This window comes from Aegilops tauschii, chromosome 4 (assembly GCF_002575655.3).
Source record: "Aegilops tauschii subsp. strangulata cultivar AL8/78 chromosome 4, Aet v6.0, whole genome shotgun sequence".
In the NCBI taxonomy this organism is placed as follows: Eukaryota; Viridiplantae; Streptophyta; class Magnoliopsida; order Poales; family Poaceae; genus Aegilops; species Aegilops tauschii.
The window spans coordinates 30,738,441-30,759,587 of NC_053038.3; the positions used below are offsets into that span (position 1 = coordinate 30,738,441).

At 47.3% G+C, this 21,147-nt stretch overlaps 2 protein-coding genes across 6 annotated transcripts; both read left to right on the plus strand.

Moving 5' to 3' along the window:
* Positions 1–2,067: 2,067 nt before the first annotated feature.
* LOC109753885 (uncharacterized) lies at positions 2,068–20,952 on the plus strand. 3 transcript variants are annotated; one of them, XM_020312822.4, is made up of 10 exons: positions 2,068–2,254; positions 3,302–3,463; positions 3,547–3,621; positions 4,209–4,706; positions 5,094–5,444; positions 6,372–6,463; positions 6,551–6,591; positions 6,686–6,747; positions 8,081–8,406; positions 20,083–20,952. In XM_020312822.4, exons 2-9 carry the CDS (start codon positions 3,314–3,316, stop codon positions 8,372–8,374), a joined length of 1,563 nt encoding a protein of 520 aa, XP_020168411.1. In that variant the 5' UTR covers positions 2,068–2,254; positions 3,302–3,313; the 3' UTR covers positions 8,375–8,406; positions 20,083–20,952. The 3 variants fall into 3 exon arrangements, 2 of the variants coding, with proteins under 2 accessions (XP_020168411.1, XP_040242439.1); XR_012181275.1 differs by having other exon boundaries at positions 2,069–2,254; positions 6,555–6,591; XM_040386505.2 differs by lacking the exon at positions 20,083–20,952 and having other exon boundaries at positions 6,555–6,591; positions 8,081–8,477.
* On the plus strand, positions 9,218–14,367 carry LOC141021180 (uncharacterized). Of its 3 annotated transcripts, none has more exons than XM_073496148.1 (8): positions 9,218–11,724; positions 11,811–11,966; positions 12,045–12,080; positions 12,204–12,293; positions 12,375–12,439; positions 12,512–12,932; positions 13,179–13,455; positions 13,546–14,367. In XM_073496148.1, the coding sequence occupies exons 1-8, from the start codon at positions 10,822–10,824 to the stop codon at positions 14,187–14,189; spliced, it is 2,592 nt and encodes an 863-aa protein (XP_073352249.1). In that variant the 5' UTR covers positions 9,218–10,821; the 3' UTR covers positions 14,190–14,367. The 3 variants fall into 3 exon arrangements, with proteins under 3 accessions (XP_073352249.1, XP_073352248.1, XP_073352247.1); XM_073496147.1 differs by having other exon boundaries at positions 9,517–11,724; positions 12,198–12,293; XM_073496146.1 differs by having other exon boundaries at positions 10,695–11,724; positions 12,045–12,293.
* Positions 20,953–21,147: the final 195 nt, after the last annotated feature.

A 21,147-nucleotide genomic window follows, 5' to 3' on the forward strand; every position in this document is an offset into this window, starting at 1 on the left:
TCTGAATGTAGGGGTTTAGCCCTGAGATAAAACTATGCATGTCGTAGCTGTCTGGTACTGCAGGATTGTCTCTTCTCATGAGGTTCATGTTTTGCTCAAAAGCAGAAATATATTGTGCCACGGTGCTGGTTTGAGTAAGGCTGTGAAAAGCTTTAACATTTTCACATACAGAATTTACTGCAAACCGGTCTGTCAGGTGGGAGCAAAACCTGTGCCAAGGCATGTTTGCTACCAGAAAACCAGTCCCTCTCGACCACTGTATTGCTTCTCCTTTCAGGTAAGATACAACAATTTCAGTTCTTTTCTCCAAAGGAGTTCTGGAGGCTTCGAAGAATTGCTCTATGTTCTGTATCCAAGAGTCTGCATCAGTGCCTTCAAATTCAGAGATGTTGAGTTTGGCAGGTTTGACACTTAAGATATTTCTTCGCACATCATTATGCAAGTGTCGTGCTCTTTGTGTCTCCTGACGATGGCTTTCCTCCTGGATCTCTTCTACTGCTTGAACTTCTCCCTGATTTGCTCCCATATTACTCTGAGGTGTGAGCATTTCCACTTTGTTTGCTGTGTGATTTGGATGTCTGTAAGGCCCTTTAGGTGTGCCATCCAAATTCAGTTCTTTTCCTGTTGCTTTGTCAGTGAGAACCGCAAATCCAGCTACTGTCGCTCCTGTTCGTTCACCCTGGTTTGAATCTGACATTTGCTTGGGGCGGCCAGGAGGTATAGTGCTCCCACGGCCTGACTGAGGACTTGGATCTTCTTCCTCTTCCTCTGTTTTATCCTCTTCTGTTAATTTTCGCAGGCTCGCCTGTATCTTCTTGAAGTTCCTGCCAATGCTGGCAAAATTTCCGTTGACCGTTTCAGTAAAGTCATAAAATTCCTTCTTATCGTCTTCTCTGTTTTGCCTCAGGGTCTTGATCTCCAGCTGCAGAGACTCTAGTTCAAGAGATGCAGTTTCCAGTGTCTCGTCCTCCTTTGCCATCGGATCCAGGGGTGGGTTGATCATTCAAGAGTTGAGTACCTGGGCGGAGCTGCTACTAGGGTGTGGAGGGAGGGATTTTACTCCGGTTTCCAGAAACCTGACCTCGAGCCCCGAATTCTCTCACCGCTGCTGCCACGAACGTAGTCCGCCGCCGGAGAAAAGAAGCACTGGAAGGGAGGGTTGGGTGGGATTTGACACTGAAGAAAGGTTCTTTAGAAACCACTAACCGGTCCGATCCTGCTTCCGAACTGTCTACCGCCGCCGTCTCCTCCCTGCTTCGCACCGCTGCCCAGCCTTCTCCAGATTCGATCTAGAGTCCGCTAAACTCCGCCACCGAGGATTAAACCTTGCTTTGTATACCAATTGACAGGACCTAGCTATGGACTGTCGTTTAAATTCAGAAGAACAGACAGAAGTCACTCAATTTGGTGGAAATTTGGGAATCGGTTGCTGGTGGATCTGAGCCACAAGAACTAGGGTTCGCCAGCCGGAACACGACGGCTTTAGGGGCCAAGCCCAGATACATCCAGAATGCCCTCTCGACAAGCCGGAGGAGGGTTTAAAAAGGGTTTGAGCAGGTGAAAAGTGAGATAGCGACAGCTTCAGTCATTACAGAGTTGTGGTAAAGTTCAAAAAGACGTTACAACCACTGGAGCCGTTCATCTTGAGATCTACGGTTGAGTGCGAGTGTCTTGAGCGCGAAACGTTACGCCCGCCGGCGCCGTAGGATCGCAGATCGACGGTTGATACGCTCTTTGGCAAACGAAACGGTACTGTTATGATTCTAACTGTTGTCGCTAGTATTCTTGTCCTGACACGCAGCTAGCCGATGGGAGGGAGTGGGCATGAAGGTAAGCGTGGAGGCGGCCTGAAAATTCTCTTGCCAAAGTTTACGGGAAATGTCTTCTTTCCCTAGATGGACAAGTTGGGCATATTATATGGAATCCCTTAAATTTATTATCAAGTTTACGGCAGCTGTTGAAACAATTTTTTTGACAACTTTCTTTAAACTAGGATTTCTTTTACGGATATACGGGAACTTTTGAGATGCTTTAATAAATAGCCAAAATATTTTCCTAAGAGAACTTCGAAGGCTCTGGTTATTACCTTTTTCTCGCTTGATTGGCCGGCGGCCAAGGTGAGCGCCGCCGCGATAGCACCCCCAGCTCCCATCCACAGACCCACACGCAGCCAGCCTCCGCATACCGTGAGGGGCGAGGAGAGTGGCCGACTAGCCGTCACCTCCCTCCAGATCCGCGGCGAGCCGTGAACGAGGTACTATCCCACCGCACGCACGCCACACGCACATTGCTCTCGTTTGATGTCTGATCTGTTACGTATGGTTTCTGTGCGTGATGAAGTGTGCCAAATCTTGCCCTAGAGTACTGATGAAATTGTTAGCCGGGCCTTCTCTGATATATTTACGGTCGACTACAGCTGATTATAAAGCCTAGATAAATTGTTGATGTTGCATCGTTCTTGAATTGCTCTAGTTTTCTATCTACAGTATAAAACTCTCTGACGGTTCTCTGAAGAGCTAATGTCTCGTCCCTTATCTTCAAGCCTTGCTGATTTTTATTTCTGACTGTTGATTCACAAGTTCCTTAAAGTTTGAAACTGCTATCTTCTTTAAAATTGGGATCGACATCTGTTGGTTACAGCCCTCGGATTCTATGGTGTTCCTAATGTCAAATCTGAACCTTGGACTGAAAGCTTAATTTTCTTGCACCTCATTTTCTCGGTGCAGTATTTAGTCTCAGTTGCTTCCTAGCCATCTGTATGTGTATCAACTCTGCAAGTTGTATGTAAGACAACTGAGTCATGATGTGCTTTTTTTATATGAAGTAAATATGATACTCAAAATCCAATTTCTGTTTTTTCGTTTAGTTGGTTTGCTGTCGTTCCTTGCATGCGAAGATCTCTCATTGTGCTTTGAGTGGCATCAGTAAGGCAAGTTAGCTATTCATGGGAGTCATTAACCAGTGAATATCGTTTATACTTGTTGAACTGTAACTTCAAATTTAGCTTTCAGTTTCTAGATTTCCATAATATCTATGCACCGGAGTTTCTAGCACCTGGTCAACTGGTATTTGTGAAACTTGGTTGGCCCTTCATTCCGCATATAGCATTGTTACATTTCAGGATTTACAGATCAAATACAATGTTTTCTATTTGCAGCACATGTTTATGTTTCAGTGATGCGCGATCCATTTTAGATTGGACTCATTTTATCTCAGGGTCTTCTGGATCATCGTTTGACCATCACAGGATTGTAGTAATCTTGTTTGGAGCATAATTCAAAATTAAATTTCCTTGTTTCAGTAAAGCGGAAGTATGGAATTGAAATTTGAGGAGGTCGCTGCCCTAGACAAAGATAACGTTAATGGTGTAGATGGATCAATTACAGTAAGAAGTGTGTATCCGCTGGGCCCTTGCCCTCACTTTGAATATACTGAGGGATTCGATATGACAAAGATCAATGAGGTATGATGACTATCCATCTGTGTGATATTCTTTCCCCTTCTTTTTTCTTTCCCAGTGCCGCCTCTTGACATCCTCTCTTTCAGCTTATGGCAGAAAGGTCTCTTTCCATGGCCAAGTCCAGAGCAAATGACATAATCATTCCAGACCCTACTCCCGAGGTTTTTGTTACCTTCATTTACAGAATCCGTTTGATGAGTCATTCCATTATATTAGTTATTTCGTTTAACTCTGTAATATTATTGGGTACTTATGTCTACTGAAACAATATATTTATTGTTGCCATATACTCCCTCCGTTCCAAAATATAGTGCTTCCTCTATTGCCGTGCTTCAACTTTGACCATAAATTTAACCAACGAGACCGACTGCGGCGGGAACAAAAGTTATACCAGTGAATTCGTATTCAAAAGAAGTTTTCAATTATATATTTTTTTCTCCCGCCGCAGTCGGTCTCGTTGGTTAAATTTATGGTCAAAGTTGGACCTCGGAAAGCGCGGGCGCACTATATTTTAGAATGGAGGGAGCATGAACCTTAAATAGGAACCATGATAGCTTTAGAACCCCTTGCTTTCTCTTCCCTCCTTGGTGCCTCATGTTTGGTATCTTTAGCCTACACAGCTTGCTTGGGTTACAAGGTTTTGTTGTTTTTATTGTTGTTGTCATATATTCACCTCCAGTTAATTTTTTTGTGCTTCTAGTCGGATAACTGATGCCTTTCACCTTTCAACTGTGACGGATCCATCTAGTGGGTGTGTGATGACTTCTTCGACAAATATGCCAAATTGGAGCCCATCTTTTCAAAGGATAATGTCCGGCGCTTCCTCCGATTATTCAGGAACGGTGGGGGCAAGGCCATGTCATGGGATCTTTCCATCACCGCACAAACCTTAACCTTCTTGGTCAGTTTCAATGCCCTGCAATGTGCGCAACTTGTATTGGAGGGCGAGGCACCTGAGCTCCGTGGGATGCACGCCAATCCCAACTGCATAAACAAATATGGATACTTCCCGCTCCACCAAGCTGCTGAAAGGTTCTCTGTTGACATGATCAAGCTGCTTTTACGCCATGGTGCATCAGCCAATGTACGCACAGTTGGCAAGGAAATCATTGAGGATCTACTCCCGCTCCATGTCGCAGTTGAGAATACTTGCCTGCATAAGTATCTGGAGGACAATCTTTCTCCCAGCCAGAATCATCTGGATTATATCTACAATCTTATCCGTCTGCTGTGTCTACCTGAAATGGTCTGTTTCACTTCCCTCCCTTTAGGAATTACTACTTTTGCAGCATGACATAAAAGTAACTGTGGTCATACCATAGATCCCTGACAGCTGTTATAATGATATTAGTGATACTAAGGACCGGGCATCCTTTCATCTCCATTTGTCAGAGAAAGTAGAGTTTCTGTTTGTTAGTACATGTTCTTATAGTAAAGGATAACGAGTCTTCATTGAACTATACAAAAACTTTTGCTAGTAACTAATTTCATTTTCTTTGCCTTGGAGATTGTCCCTAATCCATATTTACTTTGATAGGAGGAAACAAAACGAAATATAAAAGGTTATTTAACACTACTTGCTTGCATACAAATGCTAAATGCGCTTAGATTTTTGTCCATTGTTGTTTTACAGAAGATCTTCTTGGATACAACTAGACTGCTTGCAGAAAAAACAAATAATCTACTTGGAGAGCTCTGGAAATACATTGAGGATGGAAAACTTACGCAGTCTGCAGTTCTACTACTGGCCGCCCAAGAGCAGATCCGTGGAGGCTGTTCATCCAGTAGTAAGAAAGATGGGTTTGACATGATCAAGAGCAATATACTGAGGCTTTCATTTACCTTGATATGGGGGAAAGGTTCAAATGAAATGCCACAGAAGCTTCTTGAGGAAATGAAGGCACTTTATTGCGCAGGTCTGCTTGTTGATGTAATTTCCCGTGTCGGTGAACCTCTTTCTGCATACATTCAAGCACATTCAGAGGTACACGTTTTTGGTACATTGCAGCTGTGGTGCCTTAGATGTCTGTTACTTAATATTTTAATACTATTTGTATTTTACTATTGTTAGTGCTGTTGTCTTAAAAAATACATGCCCTAGTCTTAGCAAGAAGTATGTTAATAATCTGATGTCAACTGAAAAGAACAGTACTGTGTCTTTATACTCCCCCCGTCTGTGTTTACGGGGCTGGTGGCCAAATGCTTCGCATCCGATTAAAGCGAATGAGCTTTTTTGCCTCACGTAATTAACAAGAGTTGCCCCTGGACGTGCACGCTGCGCATGCTCCTGATATTCATGAGCTCCAGATTTCTCTTCTCTTAGTTATCCAGCCAGCCAATTGTTACGCAGGAATAGCAAGGAGATCGAGGGGAAAATCTGCACCTTTAATGCGGACTTAATCACACTTTCCTATGCTTGCTGTCCTAACAAACACGGAAAGAGGTACTCCCTCCGTCCCATAATATAAGAACGTTTTTGACATGAGTGTAGTGTCAAAAACGTTCTTATATTATGGGACAGAGGGAGTAGTATTTAACAACTTTTGTTATAATAGTTCATTCTGTTTTAACAAATCTATACAGAAACGAACTTCATAAAAAATAACACTTCCTCAAGATCATTAGTTGTTTCACAACCATGGGATCTGGTTGCATTGAGTGGCTATAGCATAACTGGCGTAACTTCATTCTGTTGTGGATTCCCAGTAAAAAAAGAAAGATACAAGAGCCCCCATTGTGTCGAGATTTCTATTGCCTTCCAACTCATATTGTATAACTGCAGTTTTCTCCTCCAAGCAATTTTCTCCATCATCTCGCTGCTTACCCTTGGTTATATGTTTGCTAAATTGTATGTACAGTAGATCTGTGTTAGCCATGTATTGCCTCATGCAACAGCTTGTATGTCATTTAGGTGCCCCATGTGGAGGTCTTGGAACATGTTTCATCTATCCTCAAGGAGTATGGATTTTGCCCTACTGGAGATTCCATGGACACTTTAAACCTGTACTAGTCTTTATTTTACTAAACACAATAATTTTCTATGTGAATAAATGGTTGTTTTGCTGATTATTTTATTTTATCTTCTTGAAGCCAGCCCTATGACTGCAAAAAGTCGGACAGAGAGTCATGCGGTACAGTTGTGTCAGGCTCAAGTGATTCTTTTTTCATTTAACAAACATGAGTCTAATCTCTTATTTCTTTTTCTTTTCTTTAAATGGATAATAGGGTCTACAGATGCAAACAGAGCAGCTACGAAAACGGCCAATCTGCATGCTGCAAAGAAAAAGGTAACGAGTCTACTTTTGGATAGACCGATGGTGTTTGGCAATGAGTAATAATATTGTGGCGGCAAAAAGAAAGGAAGCTATAAGAATTTCTGCCCTTTCCCTTTTTTTTACACCTTACTTTTTAAAAATTATGTGAAGTGAAAATTTTCCAAATTGACGAATCCCTTGAACGCTTTTGGATACATCGTAGAATCTTTGTTTTAAGGTGCGTTTTCTTCACTTTTGACTGTGCTCGACTTGCCCTAATCTTGTGTCCAGGTCACTGCTGTTGGAGATGATGGTCTCTCCCTTATGGCACGGCAGCACATACACAAACACAAGTAACCATTAGACCTTAGTGCTGATTTTGGTGCAGCAGCACCAAGCAGCTTTGCCTACACCTTAGGGCAGCACCCGCAAAAAAAAAAGAGCACAAAATGGGTCGCTAATTAGAGCACAAAGTGATGGTTTTGGTGCTGCAAAGCTGGGCAGCTTTCTAGTAATGTATTCAGCCATATTTAAAGAGTACAAGTATTCGTGTTCTAATGGACTTTGGCTACTGAACTTGGACAAGGTTCAAGCTGCTTCCAGTGCTCACGAAATGAGCTACAAAATATCTAAATTCTAGCCTACAATACCTAGTGTGTTCACCCACACATTTATAGAAACTAGATTTTGCCACTAGAACAGCCAAGCAAAAAAAGTCATCAAGACTTGTCTGTACAGACGGGAACTCTATTCATCTATGCAATTCCCCATATCCGATGCACTCGCTGCCTTGCTTGCGGCTAAGCCACCATGGTTGGTTGGCCTTCCTTTCGGCACTGCTTTGAGTTGCCTCCAAATACGTATGCCCTATTGCAATGCCATGGCATTCCAACTATGATTCATCTCTGCCATCTTAATGTGATGTGTTTCCCATCAGGTTCTTTACCAAAGAACTGTGTAGATTCCAAGTAACATCAACATTTGGACTTCACCAAGGGGACTTGCACATTGTTGTTATTTCTAACACCTTATTAGTGTTGATTTTTTGCATCTGAATTTTTTTTGGTGCCTGCGAGGAAGATTCTGATAAAAGAATATGCAGTGTAATATAATCGTTGATGCAATAAGAAAATCATGTTTCAGTTGCTATGTTTGTGCCATGCCTTGTGCTGGTTCAACAGCTTAGTATGTTGCTTAAGGATGCTGCTTAATTACTATTCTGTAGTAAAGTCATTCATATCTGATGATACCCAATTTTGTGTATTGATCAACATACAACATCTCAAGCGAGAGGTGCTGGCTGATCGTGCTGGAATATGGATGTATCTGGTTTCTTATGCTGTATCTCTGTTGAAATATGTGGCAGGCTGCGAGAAAGGAAGTAGGTGGAGGATGGGATCCCACATATGCAAGGAGAAGGTTTTTCCCATATTGGAGATCAGTATTACAAGCCCGGTTTCCTTTTAAGGTGTATCCAACCTATGCAAGAACAGATGCTAGGTCTGTGCTTGATATTGAACACCTCCACGCCTCTGTGAGAAACTCGATGGCCAATGGATCTACTCCAACTCCAATTATAGTTGATCCAGTGGGAAGAATATCACCACTTACAAGAAATAATCAACCCACAAGACGCTTACTACTGCTACTGGTGCATTGAAGCTCTTGAAGGCGCTGAAGTAGAGTAGAAAGGTATGCCATGAGTTTCATCTTGCTGTCCCAAGTTTTCTAAACATGACCCACATAAACACTTGGAAAGAATGAACTGTTGTGCTGCCATCTTTAACTAGTAAGATAAGTCGTTGATATAACGTTAAGGAGTGGCGATTTGCTTGATAGGGTTAGGTATTCTATTATTATGTCTTATTTTCCCACTGTTTTAAGTTTGTAGTCTCCAGGTTCTTCTACTTCAACACGGCTACGCCAAGCTTGGGTATGTTTGTTTGCTTGGCAATTAGCAACCCTGCCGTTATCTCTTTCCTCCAACTGGTCCATATGCAGATAATTTAGATGATTTTGACATCGAAATCCTTGTGGATGGGAAGCAATAGAGATCCACTTAATTTGTACTCCCTCTGATCCATGATAAGTGTGGCAGTTTTGAACTAAAGTTGAACTAACCTTAGTTCAAAACCGCGACACTTATTTTGGATCCAAGGGAGCAGTATATTTTAGTTTCTTAGGGAATTCTCAGCCCTGAGAAATGTGCAGCACATTTGATGGATATATAGTAGTAGTCAACTGAACATCGATAATGTGGGTAGGTAGCCAGTGCTCAACGCATAATGAGCGGCTTTTTTTTTTGAACTGATGAGTGGCTTCTATTGATGCTCACCGACAACAAGTTGTTGAGTAGCTTTGAAGTGCTTCTTCAACCTCCTGCACACAGGGACATGCCTTTGTCTTCAATTATTCATCCTTAGAGCATCTCCAACAGATGATGTAAAAGTTGGTGCCCAAAAATGGTTTTAGGGAAGAGAGTCTTTGGGCACTGTCGTGGAATTGTCACGGCAGATGTCCTCGAGTTAGGACTTAGTCGTGGAGCCATCGCAACTAGGAAGCTTAAAGGGGTTAAGTGGGACAAGGAACACGAGGGTTTATACTGGTTCGGCCCCTTACGGTGAAGGTAAAAGCCTACGTCCAGTTGAGGTGGTATTGATTAGGGTTTCGATGACCAGGGAGCTAAACTGTTACGCCTGGCTCTCGATGAGATCTTTCTTGTCCCTAAACCGCTGCCGGGTCGTCCCTTTATATAGGGAGGCTGACGCCCAGCAGCTCTCAGAGTCCCGGCCGGCTCATAAGAGTGTCCGGCTCGGACTCTCAACTATTCTTGCCTTACACTACAAGTTCTACCATGATAATGATTGCAACTACGGGCCTTAAGCCACATCCGGGTCTTAAGCCCATTTTTGGCCCACCGTCTTCTAGCTTAGCGCCGGGCTTCTGGCAATGACCATATGAGTAACCCGGCCCCTCCTGGCGGGTGACTCTAAGGTCTATATCCTCAACATTAGGCCCTAGATTGATTTGAGCCGGCTCATGTCAATCTTCAATCCTTTCGACAGAAAATCTCCGGCTTACAATTATGTGAAGGCCATAACCCGGCGTGACGTCATCCTCTGGACTCCGGGTAATCCGCCGTGATGTCATCTTTCATTAAGTCCGTTTTTTACTCCACCAGATCCGCAACGGATCTTATCTTTACTGCCATCCCGAAAATCGAGGCGTTTCGTGGGGAGATAACCACGCCGTGGTCTCCTCGTTTCTCGCGCCCACTTATGAGCTTGCCCTTATAAATAGGCCGGTCCGACGGGCCTTTCTCACTCTCCTTCCTCTGTCGTCTCCTTCCTCTTACTGTTCCCGTGCTGCTCGAGCTCCGCCGCCGTCGCCGCCGCGGGTCTTCTCGTCGTCACCAGCTCAGGCCGCTGCATCACCCTGATTTGACCAGAGAAACGCGACGACCTCCGCGACTCCCCAGCCCCTGTAAGTCCTGGCTGCCCTATAGAACAGATCTGCAGTAGGGTTCGAGCAGTTCGTCCGTGTTCTTCGTAGTTCATCGCGGGCCTCAGTAGATTTGATTTTTACTGCCTCTTTTTGATCTTAGACTTGCATAGAACCATTGCGGTAACTGTTTAGCTCCCATTTTACATGCAAACAGCCCTCTTTTTACTGCATAAGAGCCTTGTTCGAGCCCAAGAACTTCTCCAGCGTCTGTTTTTAGGTCTAGAAATTTTCTTTTTCTGCCAACCACTTGATCCAAATTATTTACCGCAATGTGTGAAACCTGTTTTCACCACACTTAGTAAAAAACTGCACTTGTTGAGTCATGGCGGTTTACAATTCCGGTTTAAAGAAACCACGCGCCGTAGAACCTTCCGGCTCAGAGGAAGCCACGCGCCGTAGAATTTTCCGGCTCATTTACAACAAGGCTGTAGACGATTTGAATTACCCTCAAGCACACCAGCGGCTTAGATAACCCGATGCACTTAGACATATATCATTAGTCCCCTCCATAAGCCGCCACCTTAAACCTTAACTTGTAAGTCTCCTCCGGCTCATTATTAAACCGGACATTTTTCCCTGTATCATAGGCTTCCAACAGTCACCATGCCTCCCAAAGCTCCTAAAGCCTCCATCACTTGCAACTGCATGAGGTCCAATGTCACCAACGAGACGTTAGCAGATTTTGTCAAGTCTGGCTATCTGCCCAAGAAGGACGTCATGTCCTACCGTGCCCCCGACCCATCAGAGGAGAGACCACAGCCAAGGGACGGGGAGGAGGTCATTTTTGCGGATCACATGAGCCGGGGCTTCGCACCGCCCGGCTCAAAGTTTTTCAGAGACGTTCTGAATTTCTTCGATCTGCGGCCTCAAGACATAGGACCCAACTCAGTGTCCAATATCTGCAACTTCCAAGTGTTCTGCGAGGTTTACCTTGGAGAAGAACCCAGTCTGCTGCTCTTCAGAGAGCTTTTCTATTTAAACCGCCAGAACGAGTGCGCCAACGGGCCAAGTTTGGAGCTAGGCGGCATCTCCATTCAGCGGCGGAGGGACTGCCTTTTTCCTTACGCAGAGCCGCCAAGCCACCCCAAGGACTGGAATCTGACGTGGTTTTACTGCCAAGACATGTCGCCGGCTAATGAGAGTCCGTTGCCCGGCTTTCGCCCCTCGCGTCTGGAGCCGACTCACCCACTGTCAGACAAGCTGACTCAAGCGGAGCGCCAACCTCTGCTCCCCACCATCAACAAGATCAAGGCTCTCCTGGGCAATGGTCTGAACGGAATCGATCTGGTCCGGGTCTGGATATCGTGGCGGGTGATCCCATTGAGCCGCCGCCCCGGCTTAATGTGCGAGTACACGGGCCGAAAGGATGACCCTCAGAGACATAGCCGCAACGATCTTCCTAAAGACGTTGCAGAGGATATGACCAAGGCTCTCTTGAACGAGAGCCTGGCAGACTGCGGGAGGACCGGGTTAGCCCCCTTCTGCAAGACCAACCCAGCCCCAGCGGTAAGCCGCTGATCTGAACATTTTATCTTCTTCTGTATATAACTTTCATCTGAATCGTTTTAAGAATTCATCATTGTATTTTTCAGGCTGATGACAAGTTCTGGCGGGTCAAATATGACCATGAGGCGGCCAAGAAGGCCAGAAAGGCGAAGAAAGCCGCCAAGAAAGCCGCGCCCCGTAAGAAGGGAAGTAGGCCAACTGCTTCAGAGCTGATGCAATTAAGCGACAGCTCCGAGTCAGAGGTAACCCCTGAGCCTGTAAGTCCTTGTTGTATCTGTTGTTTATTTCTGTCCGCCTTACCAATATTTGTTCATCAATAGGACGACACCGGAGCAAGTAACCCGGTGGTTGAAGAGGTAACGACATTTTCCTCCGACTCGGAGCCCTTGCCAAGGCTGAAAATCCGAAGGGTAACCCGAAAAGTAAGCTTTTCACATCCTTTAGCTTATCAAGACCCTCAATTTATTTTGAAGCGACAGGTGCATGAGAGCCGGCGGCACACCCGGACCGACAAAAGCACCGACCTCTCCTCCGGGTTACCTGACGCATCGAGGAAACGCCGGACCGAGGTGATCTCAAAATTGTACCCTTTTCATCCTTTGGCAGGTGTTATACGTCAACCGCTCAACTCTTCTGACTCAAATTATCAGGAAACTTCCCCCTCTTCTAGCGACTCTATGCAGTCAAGCCTGCCGGCTTTCAAGACCGTGCCCGGGTAATGATAACCATCTCATGTTGTACTTTGTCTTTACTTACACCCTTGTGCTTAACCTTTCTATCTTTCCAGTGCCCAGGCCAAGCTCACCAAGAGGGCGAAGAAGTCCAAGCCGGTCGATGAGCCGGACTTGCCTGAGCCAGAGGCAGCCGCTCAAGAACCGCCAGCTGCCTCTGCTCCCGAGGCTGCTGCCCCAACCAACAAGCCCGCAACAGAAGCTTCTGTTAACCCGGAGGCCTCCAGCTCGGCTCAACCAGCAGATGACCCGGACGTGGTAATCACCCGGACGGAGTTTTTTGAGCCGGGGAGACCTACTGCGCTGGCCAAGTGCTCCGCCAAAGGGGAGCTGCTAGAGTCCCGCCGGGTGAACCTGGACCTCACCGACTATGCCAATTTGAACATTGGAGAGATCGTCTCCGGCTTCGTCAGCCAAGTGCACAAGAGCCGGGACGCAGAGATTGCCATGGTGAACCAGATCCAGCAGAAATCTGAGGTATTATTCTTCTGTCCTCTTACTTACTGCATAGTTACCTTTACCATGCTAGCCCCCAAGTCGACGACTTATGATTGAGTATGTTGTAGACTTAGGTTCCGGCTTACTCCATTGAACCGGCAATTTGTAGATAGAAACGTTCGATATGCATTAGCCCCCAAGTGCCAAGTGTCTTTGCTTGGAAAATGCTTGGGACTTTAAATTTGCATAGTAACTGTTCATGCCATAACCCGGAAATTTATGTAGGCCGCTGGCAAGAAGTTTGAGGCTGACATGTCTGATCTCAAGAACCGGCTGAAGATGCAAGAAATGGAGACCCGGAAGGCAAATGCCAAATTTGTGTCCAGCATCGCCGCGCAAGAAAAGCTGAAGACGGAGTTTCACGCTGAACGGAAGGCTTGGGCCGAAGAAAAGGTCGCGCTGGTGAACCGGGCTGAACAGGCGGAGAAGGCTCTCTCCGAGAAGACCGCCGAACTCGCCGGTTTAAAGCGCCAAGTGTCCCAGATGGTCGCCGCAATCTTCGGTAAATCATTTCACCGGCTTTCATCAAGTTTAGAATTTTGATATCTCATAACTCATCCTTGTCGGTGGCTTATCTTATTCTTTTAAACAGGTCCCAGAAGTGCCAACCTGAACCAGAGTGTGGTAACCAAGCTAAAGGCCGTATACACCCTGGTGGAGCAACTCTACACCGGGTCACAGCGTGCCTTGGCTGTGGTGGCCCTATCCAACGAGGTGCCGACTCACCTGGCGGAAGTCCTTCGCCGGCTCGCCGTTCTGCCTCAACGGATCCAAGAGCTGCGACGGGCCTCTGCAAGAGCCGGAGCGATCGCTGCGCTGAGCCGGGCCAAGGCGTTCCTGCCAGAGTTAGACCCGGCGGACATCGCCCTCGGCTATCCAAGTCTGAAGGAAGACGGCACCGCCTTTGATCAGAAGGACTTCGCAGCCTGCGTGAAAGCCGTACGCCCGGTGGCCACTCTGATTGGCAATGATACAGATCTGACTAAGTATCAGCCGAGCTACGATGCAGAAAATCAGAGGATCCCTACTCCGCGCTATGAAGCCCTCAACTTGATCCCGCCGGCTCGTCAGCACACCTTCGCCCCGGAGATTGACCCGGCCGGGTTAATTGACGAGGAAACCCAATTCGAAGCTCTCTGCGGCATCGATTGGAAGTCATCAACTTTCCAGGTCTTGGGAACAGCCGGAGGAGAAGAGAGGAACGAGCCGGAGACTTCAACCCAGCAAGCGTCGTAACTCGGCTGGCGGCTTATCAAACAATGCCTCACCCTTTTGGACTCAATGAGTCTTGTAATAGAGTAGGACCAATACTTTATCTTTGCCGTGCCATCGTGCACGCCTTGAATGCTGAAGTCTGTTGAAGTTGTTTCCTTTATGTTTCTCCGGGTCGTAATCAATCATTTGTTTTCCTTAATCTCAAAATAGTTGCCTTTAACTATCCTGCAGAGAAGGACAAATCACATGTCTCGAGGCGGCTTACCGCCCTGAGAATCATAAGTTTTAGATATATAACCCGGAATATGAATCAAAAAGGACTGGTCTTCAATTATATCCTTAATACAGCTGTAATAACATACTTAGCGGCCTGCAAGCATACTTCCGGTTTTAGATAACCCGGGTAATGAGGTTGGTACCTCAATTCCGGTTTACCTGTCGTAATAACGCCCATTGTGTCCAACTAGCACTGGAAATCAAAGTTAAGCCGGCCAAGTGAGACCCGGCCGTACACACTTTGAAACGATCAGAAGAAACTTACTATGAAGCAGAAGAACTTAGGGGCTTCCAGTTCGAATACGACCAGAGACCCGGCCCAAAGGGGTTATGCTAAGATTCGAATACGATCATATAGCCCCCAGTGGGTGTGGCGATGCCAATCAAGAGGGTACCGACAGCTATGTTCTCTTTGGTTCGAATACGACCATGTTTGAACAGGAAGCCCCCAAGTGATTTTAAGAATTGTTTAACGACGCTGATTCGAATACGATCCACGTCGGTTCCCAAAGGGGTTAAACTATGATTCAAAAATGATCAAAGAAAACTCCCCAATGAGCTCGGCACTTTGCCAATCACGTGGGTATCGACAGCTATGTTCTCTTTGGTTCGAATACGACCTATGTTTGAACAGGAAGCCCCCAAGTGACCTTATTACCTACGGCTAGATTCGGATACGATCATGAGCCGGATCCTCCTTCAAGTTATCATGTAGTCTTGTAATGAAAACAACACGTGCACATTTGGAGGAGAAAAAAGGACAGAGGTCCTGCTTTATTGCTTATCATAATATATACATGGCTGAGAGAAATATGTACATTATGAGAGCCGGTGGCTCAAGTGTAGTAAGGCCGAAGCTGAGCTATGTTCCACGGCCGACGGGTCTCTTCCTCCGACTTACGTGAATCTTTGTGCTCCCGAATGTCAATGAGGTAATATGACCCGTTGTGCAAGTTCTTGCTGACCACAAAGGGCCCTTCCCAAGGTGGAGATAACTTGTGCGCATCGGCTTGATCTTGGATAAGCCGGAGCACGAGATCACCTTCCTGAAAGACCCGGGATTTAACCCGGCGGCTATGATAACGGCGCAGGTCTTGTTGGTAAATCGCTGAGCGAGCTGCTGCCACATCACGCTGTTCGTCCAACAAGTCAAGAGCATCTTGGCGCGCCTGTTCATTGTCCGTCTCAACATAAGCCGCCACTCGAGGTGAGTCATGACGGATGTCACTGGGGAGGACTGCTTCTGCCCCATAAACCATGAAGAAGGGCGTAAAACCCGTAGACTTGTTAGGAGTAGTATTGATGCTCCATAACACGGACGGCAACTCCTCCACCCAACAACCCGGCGTCCGTTGCAAAGGGACCAAAAGCCGGGGCTTGATGCCCTTCAGAATCTCCTGATTAGCTCTCCCAGCTTGACCATTGGATTGAGGATGAGCCACTGAGGAAACATCAAGTCGGATGTGCTCTCGTTGACAAAACTCTTCCATGGCGCCTTTGGATAGATTGGTGCCATTGTCAGTTATAATGCTGTGCGGAAAGCCAAAGCGAAAAATCACCTTTTTCATAAATTGAACCGCCGTGGCTGCATCACACTTGCTAACTGGCTCCGCTTCCACCCACTTGGTAAATTTGTCAACTGCCACCAAGAGGTGAGTCTTCTTATCCTTGGACCTTTTAAAAGGCCCAACCATATCAAGCCCCCAGACCGCAAAGGGCCAAGTAATTGGGATCATCCTCAGCTCCTGAGCCGGCACATGAGCCCGTCGTGAGAACCTCTGGCAACCATCACATTTACTGACCAAGTCCTCCGCATCAGCATGAGCCGTCAGCCAATAAAAACCATGGCGAAAAGCCTTGGCCACAAGAGACTTTGAGCCGGCGTGATGGCCACAATCCCCTTCATGAATCTCACGCAAGATCTCTTGACCTTCCTCAGGGGAGACACAACGCTGAAACGCTCCTGTAACACTGCGGTGATGCAACTCGCCATTGATAACAATCATTGACTTAGCCCGCCGGGTTATTTGTCTGGCCAAAGTTTCATCCTCAGGCAACTCACCCCGGGTCATGTAAGCCAAATAGGGCATTGTCCAGTCCGGTATGATGTGGAGAGCCGCCACCAGCCGTGCCTCCGGGTCAGGGACAGCCAAGTCTTTCTCTGAAGGCAGCTTAACAGAAGGGCTATACAGGACATCCAGGAAAGTATTAGGCGGCACCGGTCTTCGCTGAGAACCCAGCCGGCTCAGAGCATCAGCCGCCTCGTTCTTCCTGCGATCAATGTGCTCTACTTGGTAGCCCTGAAAGTGCCCAGCAATGGCATCAACTTCGCGGCGATAAGCCGCCATGAGAGGGTCCTTAGAGTCCCACTTGCCTGATACTTGTTGAGCCACCAAGTCTGAGTCGCCGAAGCACCTTACCCGGCTCAAGCTCATCTCCTTAGCCATCCGAAGACCGTGGAGCAAGGCCTCGTACTCAGCCGCATTGTTAGTGCAAGGAAACATCAACTGTAGCACATAATGGAACTTGTCACCTTTAGGGGAAGCCAATACAACTCCAGCCCCCGAGCCTTCCAATTGCCTGGACCCATCAAAGTGAATAGTCCAATATGTGTTATCCGGCTTTTGCTCGGGTACTTGTGACTCTGTCCAATCGTTGATGAAATCCACCAAGGCCTGAGATTTAACAGCAGTGCGTGGCACGTATTTCAGACCATGGGGTCCGAGCTCTATAGCCCACTTAGCCACTCTCCCTGTGGCCTCTCTATTTTGAATGATATCACCAAGAGGGACAAAACTGACCACAGTGATAGGATGACCCTGGAAATAATGCTTAAGCTTCCGGCTTGCCATGAACACACCATAAACAAGCTTCTGCCAATGTGGATACCGCTGTTTGGACTCGATAAGCACTTCGCTGACATAATAAACCGGCCGCTGAACCGGATGATCCTTACCCTCTTCCTTGCGCTCCACCACCACAGCCACACTGACGGCTCGTGCGTTCGCCGCCACATACAGCAATAAGGGCTCCTTATCGACCGGAGCAGCAAGGACTGGGGGCTCTGCCAGCTGCTTCTTCAAGTCCTCAAAAGCGGTATTAGCTGCATCATTCCAGACAAAGTTATCAGTTTTCTTCATCAACTGATATAATGGCATGGCCTTCTCACCCAAACGGCTTATAAACCGGCTTAAAGCAGCGATGCGACCCGCCAAGTGCTGAATGTCATTTATACACGCCGGCTTAGCCAGGGAGGTGATGGCCTTGATCTTCTCCGGGTTAGCTTCAATGCCTCTGTCAGAAACCAAAAAACCCAAGAGTTTGCATGCAGGAACACCAAAAAAACACTTGGCCGGGTTAAGCATCATCTTGTAGACCCGGAGATTATCAAAGGTTTCCCTTAAATCATCTATCAGGGTTTCCTCTTTTATGGATTTAACCACAATATCGTTCACATAAGCATGAACATTGCGCCCAATCTGGTTATGAAGACAGTTCTGTACACAACGCTGATAAGTCGCATGTGCACACTTGAGTCCAAAAGGCATAGACACATAGCAGAAGGCTCCAAAGGGAGTGATGAACGCCGTCTTCTCCTAGTCCTTAACTGCCATCTTAATCTGATGATATCCAGAATAAGCGTCCAAGAAACTTAAGCGCGCACAACCCGCCGTAGCATCAATAATTTGATCAATACGGGGAAGGGCAAAAGGATCAGCCGGACACGCCTTGTTTAAGTCCGTGTAGTCCACACACATCCGCCAAGTGCCGTTCTTCTTGAGTACGAGCACCGGGTTAGCTAACCATTCTGGGTGAAAGACTTCAACAATAAACCCGGCCGCCAAGAGCCGAGCCACCTCTTCAACAATAGCTTTCCGCCTCTCTTCATTAAACCGCCGAAGAAACTGCCTGACCGGCTTAAATTTCGGATCAACATTGAGAGTGTGCTCAGCGAGTTCTCTAGGTACACCTGGCATGTCAGAAGGTTTCCATGCGAAGATGTCCCTATTCTCACGGATGAACTCGATGAGCGCGCTTTCCTATTTGGGATCCAGATTGGCACTGATGCTAAACTGCTGAGATGAATCTCCTGGAACAAAATCAACAAGCTTAGTCGTGGAATTGTCACGGCAGATGTCCTCGAGTTAGGACTTAGTCGTGGAGCCATCGCAACTAGGAAGCTTGAAGGGGTTAAGTGGGACAAGGAACACGAGGGTTTATACTGGTTCGGCCCCTTACGGTGAAGGTAAAAGCCTACGTCCAGTTGAGGTGGTATTGATTAGGGTTTCGATGACCAGGGAGCTAAACTGCTACGCCTGGCTCTCGATGAGATCTTTCTTGTCCCTAAACCGCTGCCGGGTCGTCCCTTTATATAGGGAGGCTGACGCCCAGCAGCTCTCAGAGTCCCGGCTGGCTCATAAGAGTGTCCGGCTCGGACTCTCAACTATTCTTGCCTTACACTACAAGTTCTACCATGATAATGATTGCAACTACGGGCCTTAAGCCACATCCGGGTCTTAAGCCCATCTTTGGCCCACCGTCTTCTAGCTTAGCGCCGGGCTTCTGGCAATGACCATATGAGTAACCCGGCCCCTCCTGGCGGGTGACTCTAAGGTCTATATCCTCAACAGGCACCAAAAAAATTTCTGCCGTAACAGATGATGTAAACTGGTGCCCAAAAAATTGAGAACCACATAGAATATGACGGTCCGACGGCGGGGAGGCCGAGAGGCGGATCCGCCGGCAGGGAGGAGCTCGGTGGGATGGCGATGGTGACAGCGGAATCCGGTGGCGGGGAAGTTGGGGGCCGGTTGCAAGAGCTCAGGGACAACGGCGGGGTGCTTGGGGGCGGCGGCGCGGCAGAGGTCGTCGAGGGGCGGGGCACCGCATAGGTCGCCAAGGGGCGGGATGGGGCAATGGGGTGGCGGCTGGGTTCACGGTGGCTGGCGGAGTGGTGGCGGCGGGGGTTCACAGTGGTCGGCGGAGTGGTTGCGGCGGTGGCCGGAATCGGCCGGTGCGGTGGGGTGAGGCGGCGGTGGAAGTTCACACTGGCGGTTGGGTTCCCAACACAGCCGTAAAAAAAAATTAGAAAGACACTAGTGATGCTGCAAATATGTAGGACTTGGAGCTAAATTTGGGTTCCCCAAAAAATAGTCATCACCAAATAGAGATGCATATCTGTTGGAGCTGTTTTTTAACCCAAATGCCTCAAACGGCAGTTTTTTGGGCACCGCAACTGTTTTACATCATCTGTTGGAGATGCTCTTACTTGCCTACGCATCCTTGTCCGATTAGACGCAGGTGAAGACCTTGGTTGGTAGTCGGGGTTCGTCCACGTTGCATCATAGTAGGTCATTCATAATTGGACGTGGAGATGCAATCCTACCTTAAGCTCATGCCCTAGCCAATCTCTTCAGTTTGTACTCCAGTTGATCGCCAAAGGAAAGCCGGTGATATCTGAATTGAGTGTGAAAAAGGATTGGCTTGAACTAAATTTCTGGCTTACGATGGGTCAATGATCCTGAAACCTGCATTGGCATGGGAAAACTTTTTTTCCTTTCTGTCCATGTGAGTGTTCATTTTCTAGCAAAGTGGTTCTGATTTCGTCGATTTCCTTCCATTTTGATGAACTGTGCAGGGGGCTCAACTTGGAAATGATCGGGCTGATTCCGCGTCGTCAGCATCAACCTTGTCACCAGGGAGGCGATCTGAGGTTTTGGACTGACGCCTGACGATAGCCACTGTTCAGGATGTAAGTGGACAGATTGCTAGACATTCTGGGACTTGCCCGCACCGGCCACCACTTCTTATGTTGCATCCCCACATCCAGCTTCCATGTACTACCATAGTACCACACATTACAAAGCAGAAACTAGATACACTGATACAATGGATCAATCAGCAGATCAAGCAGGAATTCGGTGGGAGCTGGAGGGGGCGGCGGCCGGTGAAGTTGCTGTCAGGGTGCTGGTTCTTGGGAGATGGAGTCGAGTTCGGCGGCACCTGGCAGGGGGTGAGACGGCGGTGCTTCGAGTTCGGTGGCTGTTGGTGCCTCGTGGAGGCCTAGAAGATGAGGAAGACGCGCTGCTCGGTGGAGAGGAAGGGCGTAGCTGGAGCTGGATTTCGTGGAGAAAAGGTGACGATCGGTGGAGAGCACTTTTTTATTTAGGGCTCGGAGCACTCAAAAAATGCTAGACACACGGACTGCCCACTAAAATTTACGGACTGGCTGGTCTGAAGCTCCGGAGCACTAGAGCATGGCGTTTTCCCGCTCTGGCCGTGGAGGGGAATCAAGACAACAACGCCCCTGGACTCCATGGGCTTTGTGGGCTATCCCACATGTCATTTAATTTTACTGGGCACTCACGTATGCTATTTAGATTTAATTTCGTGGGTGGCAGGACATGTTGATGCCGCAACCACTTACATTCTGAGGCGCTGTGATTCGAGTAATTTTGATGTGGTGGTGTCTTTTAAATTTTGGAGTGCCAGTCTGTTCTATTCTCGTCACGGAACAAGATTCGATGGAGATGGTTTGTAACATCGAGGTATATCTTTTGTGCAGTTTCAAGTGCGGTGGAAAAGCCTACTCGGCGCTTATAGCGTGAAATATAGGCTTAACTAGCAAAAGGGCTCGTGCGTTGCAACAGGAGAAAAACGAAATCATAATCTCCAATGCCCATGATCACATTTTGCTGCATCA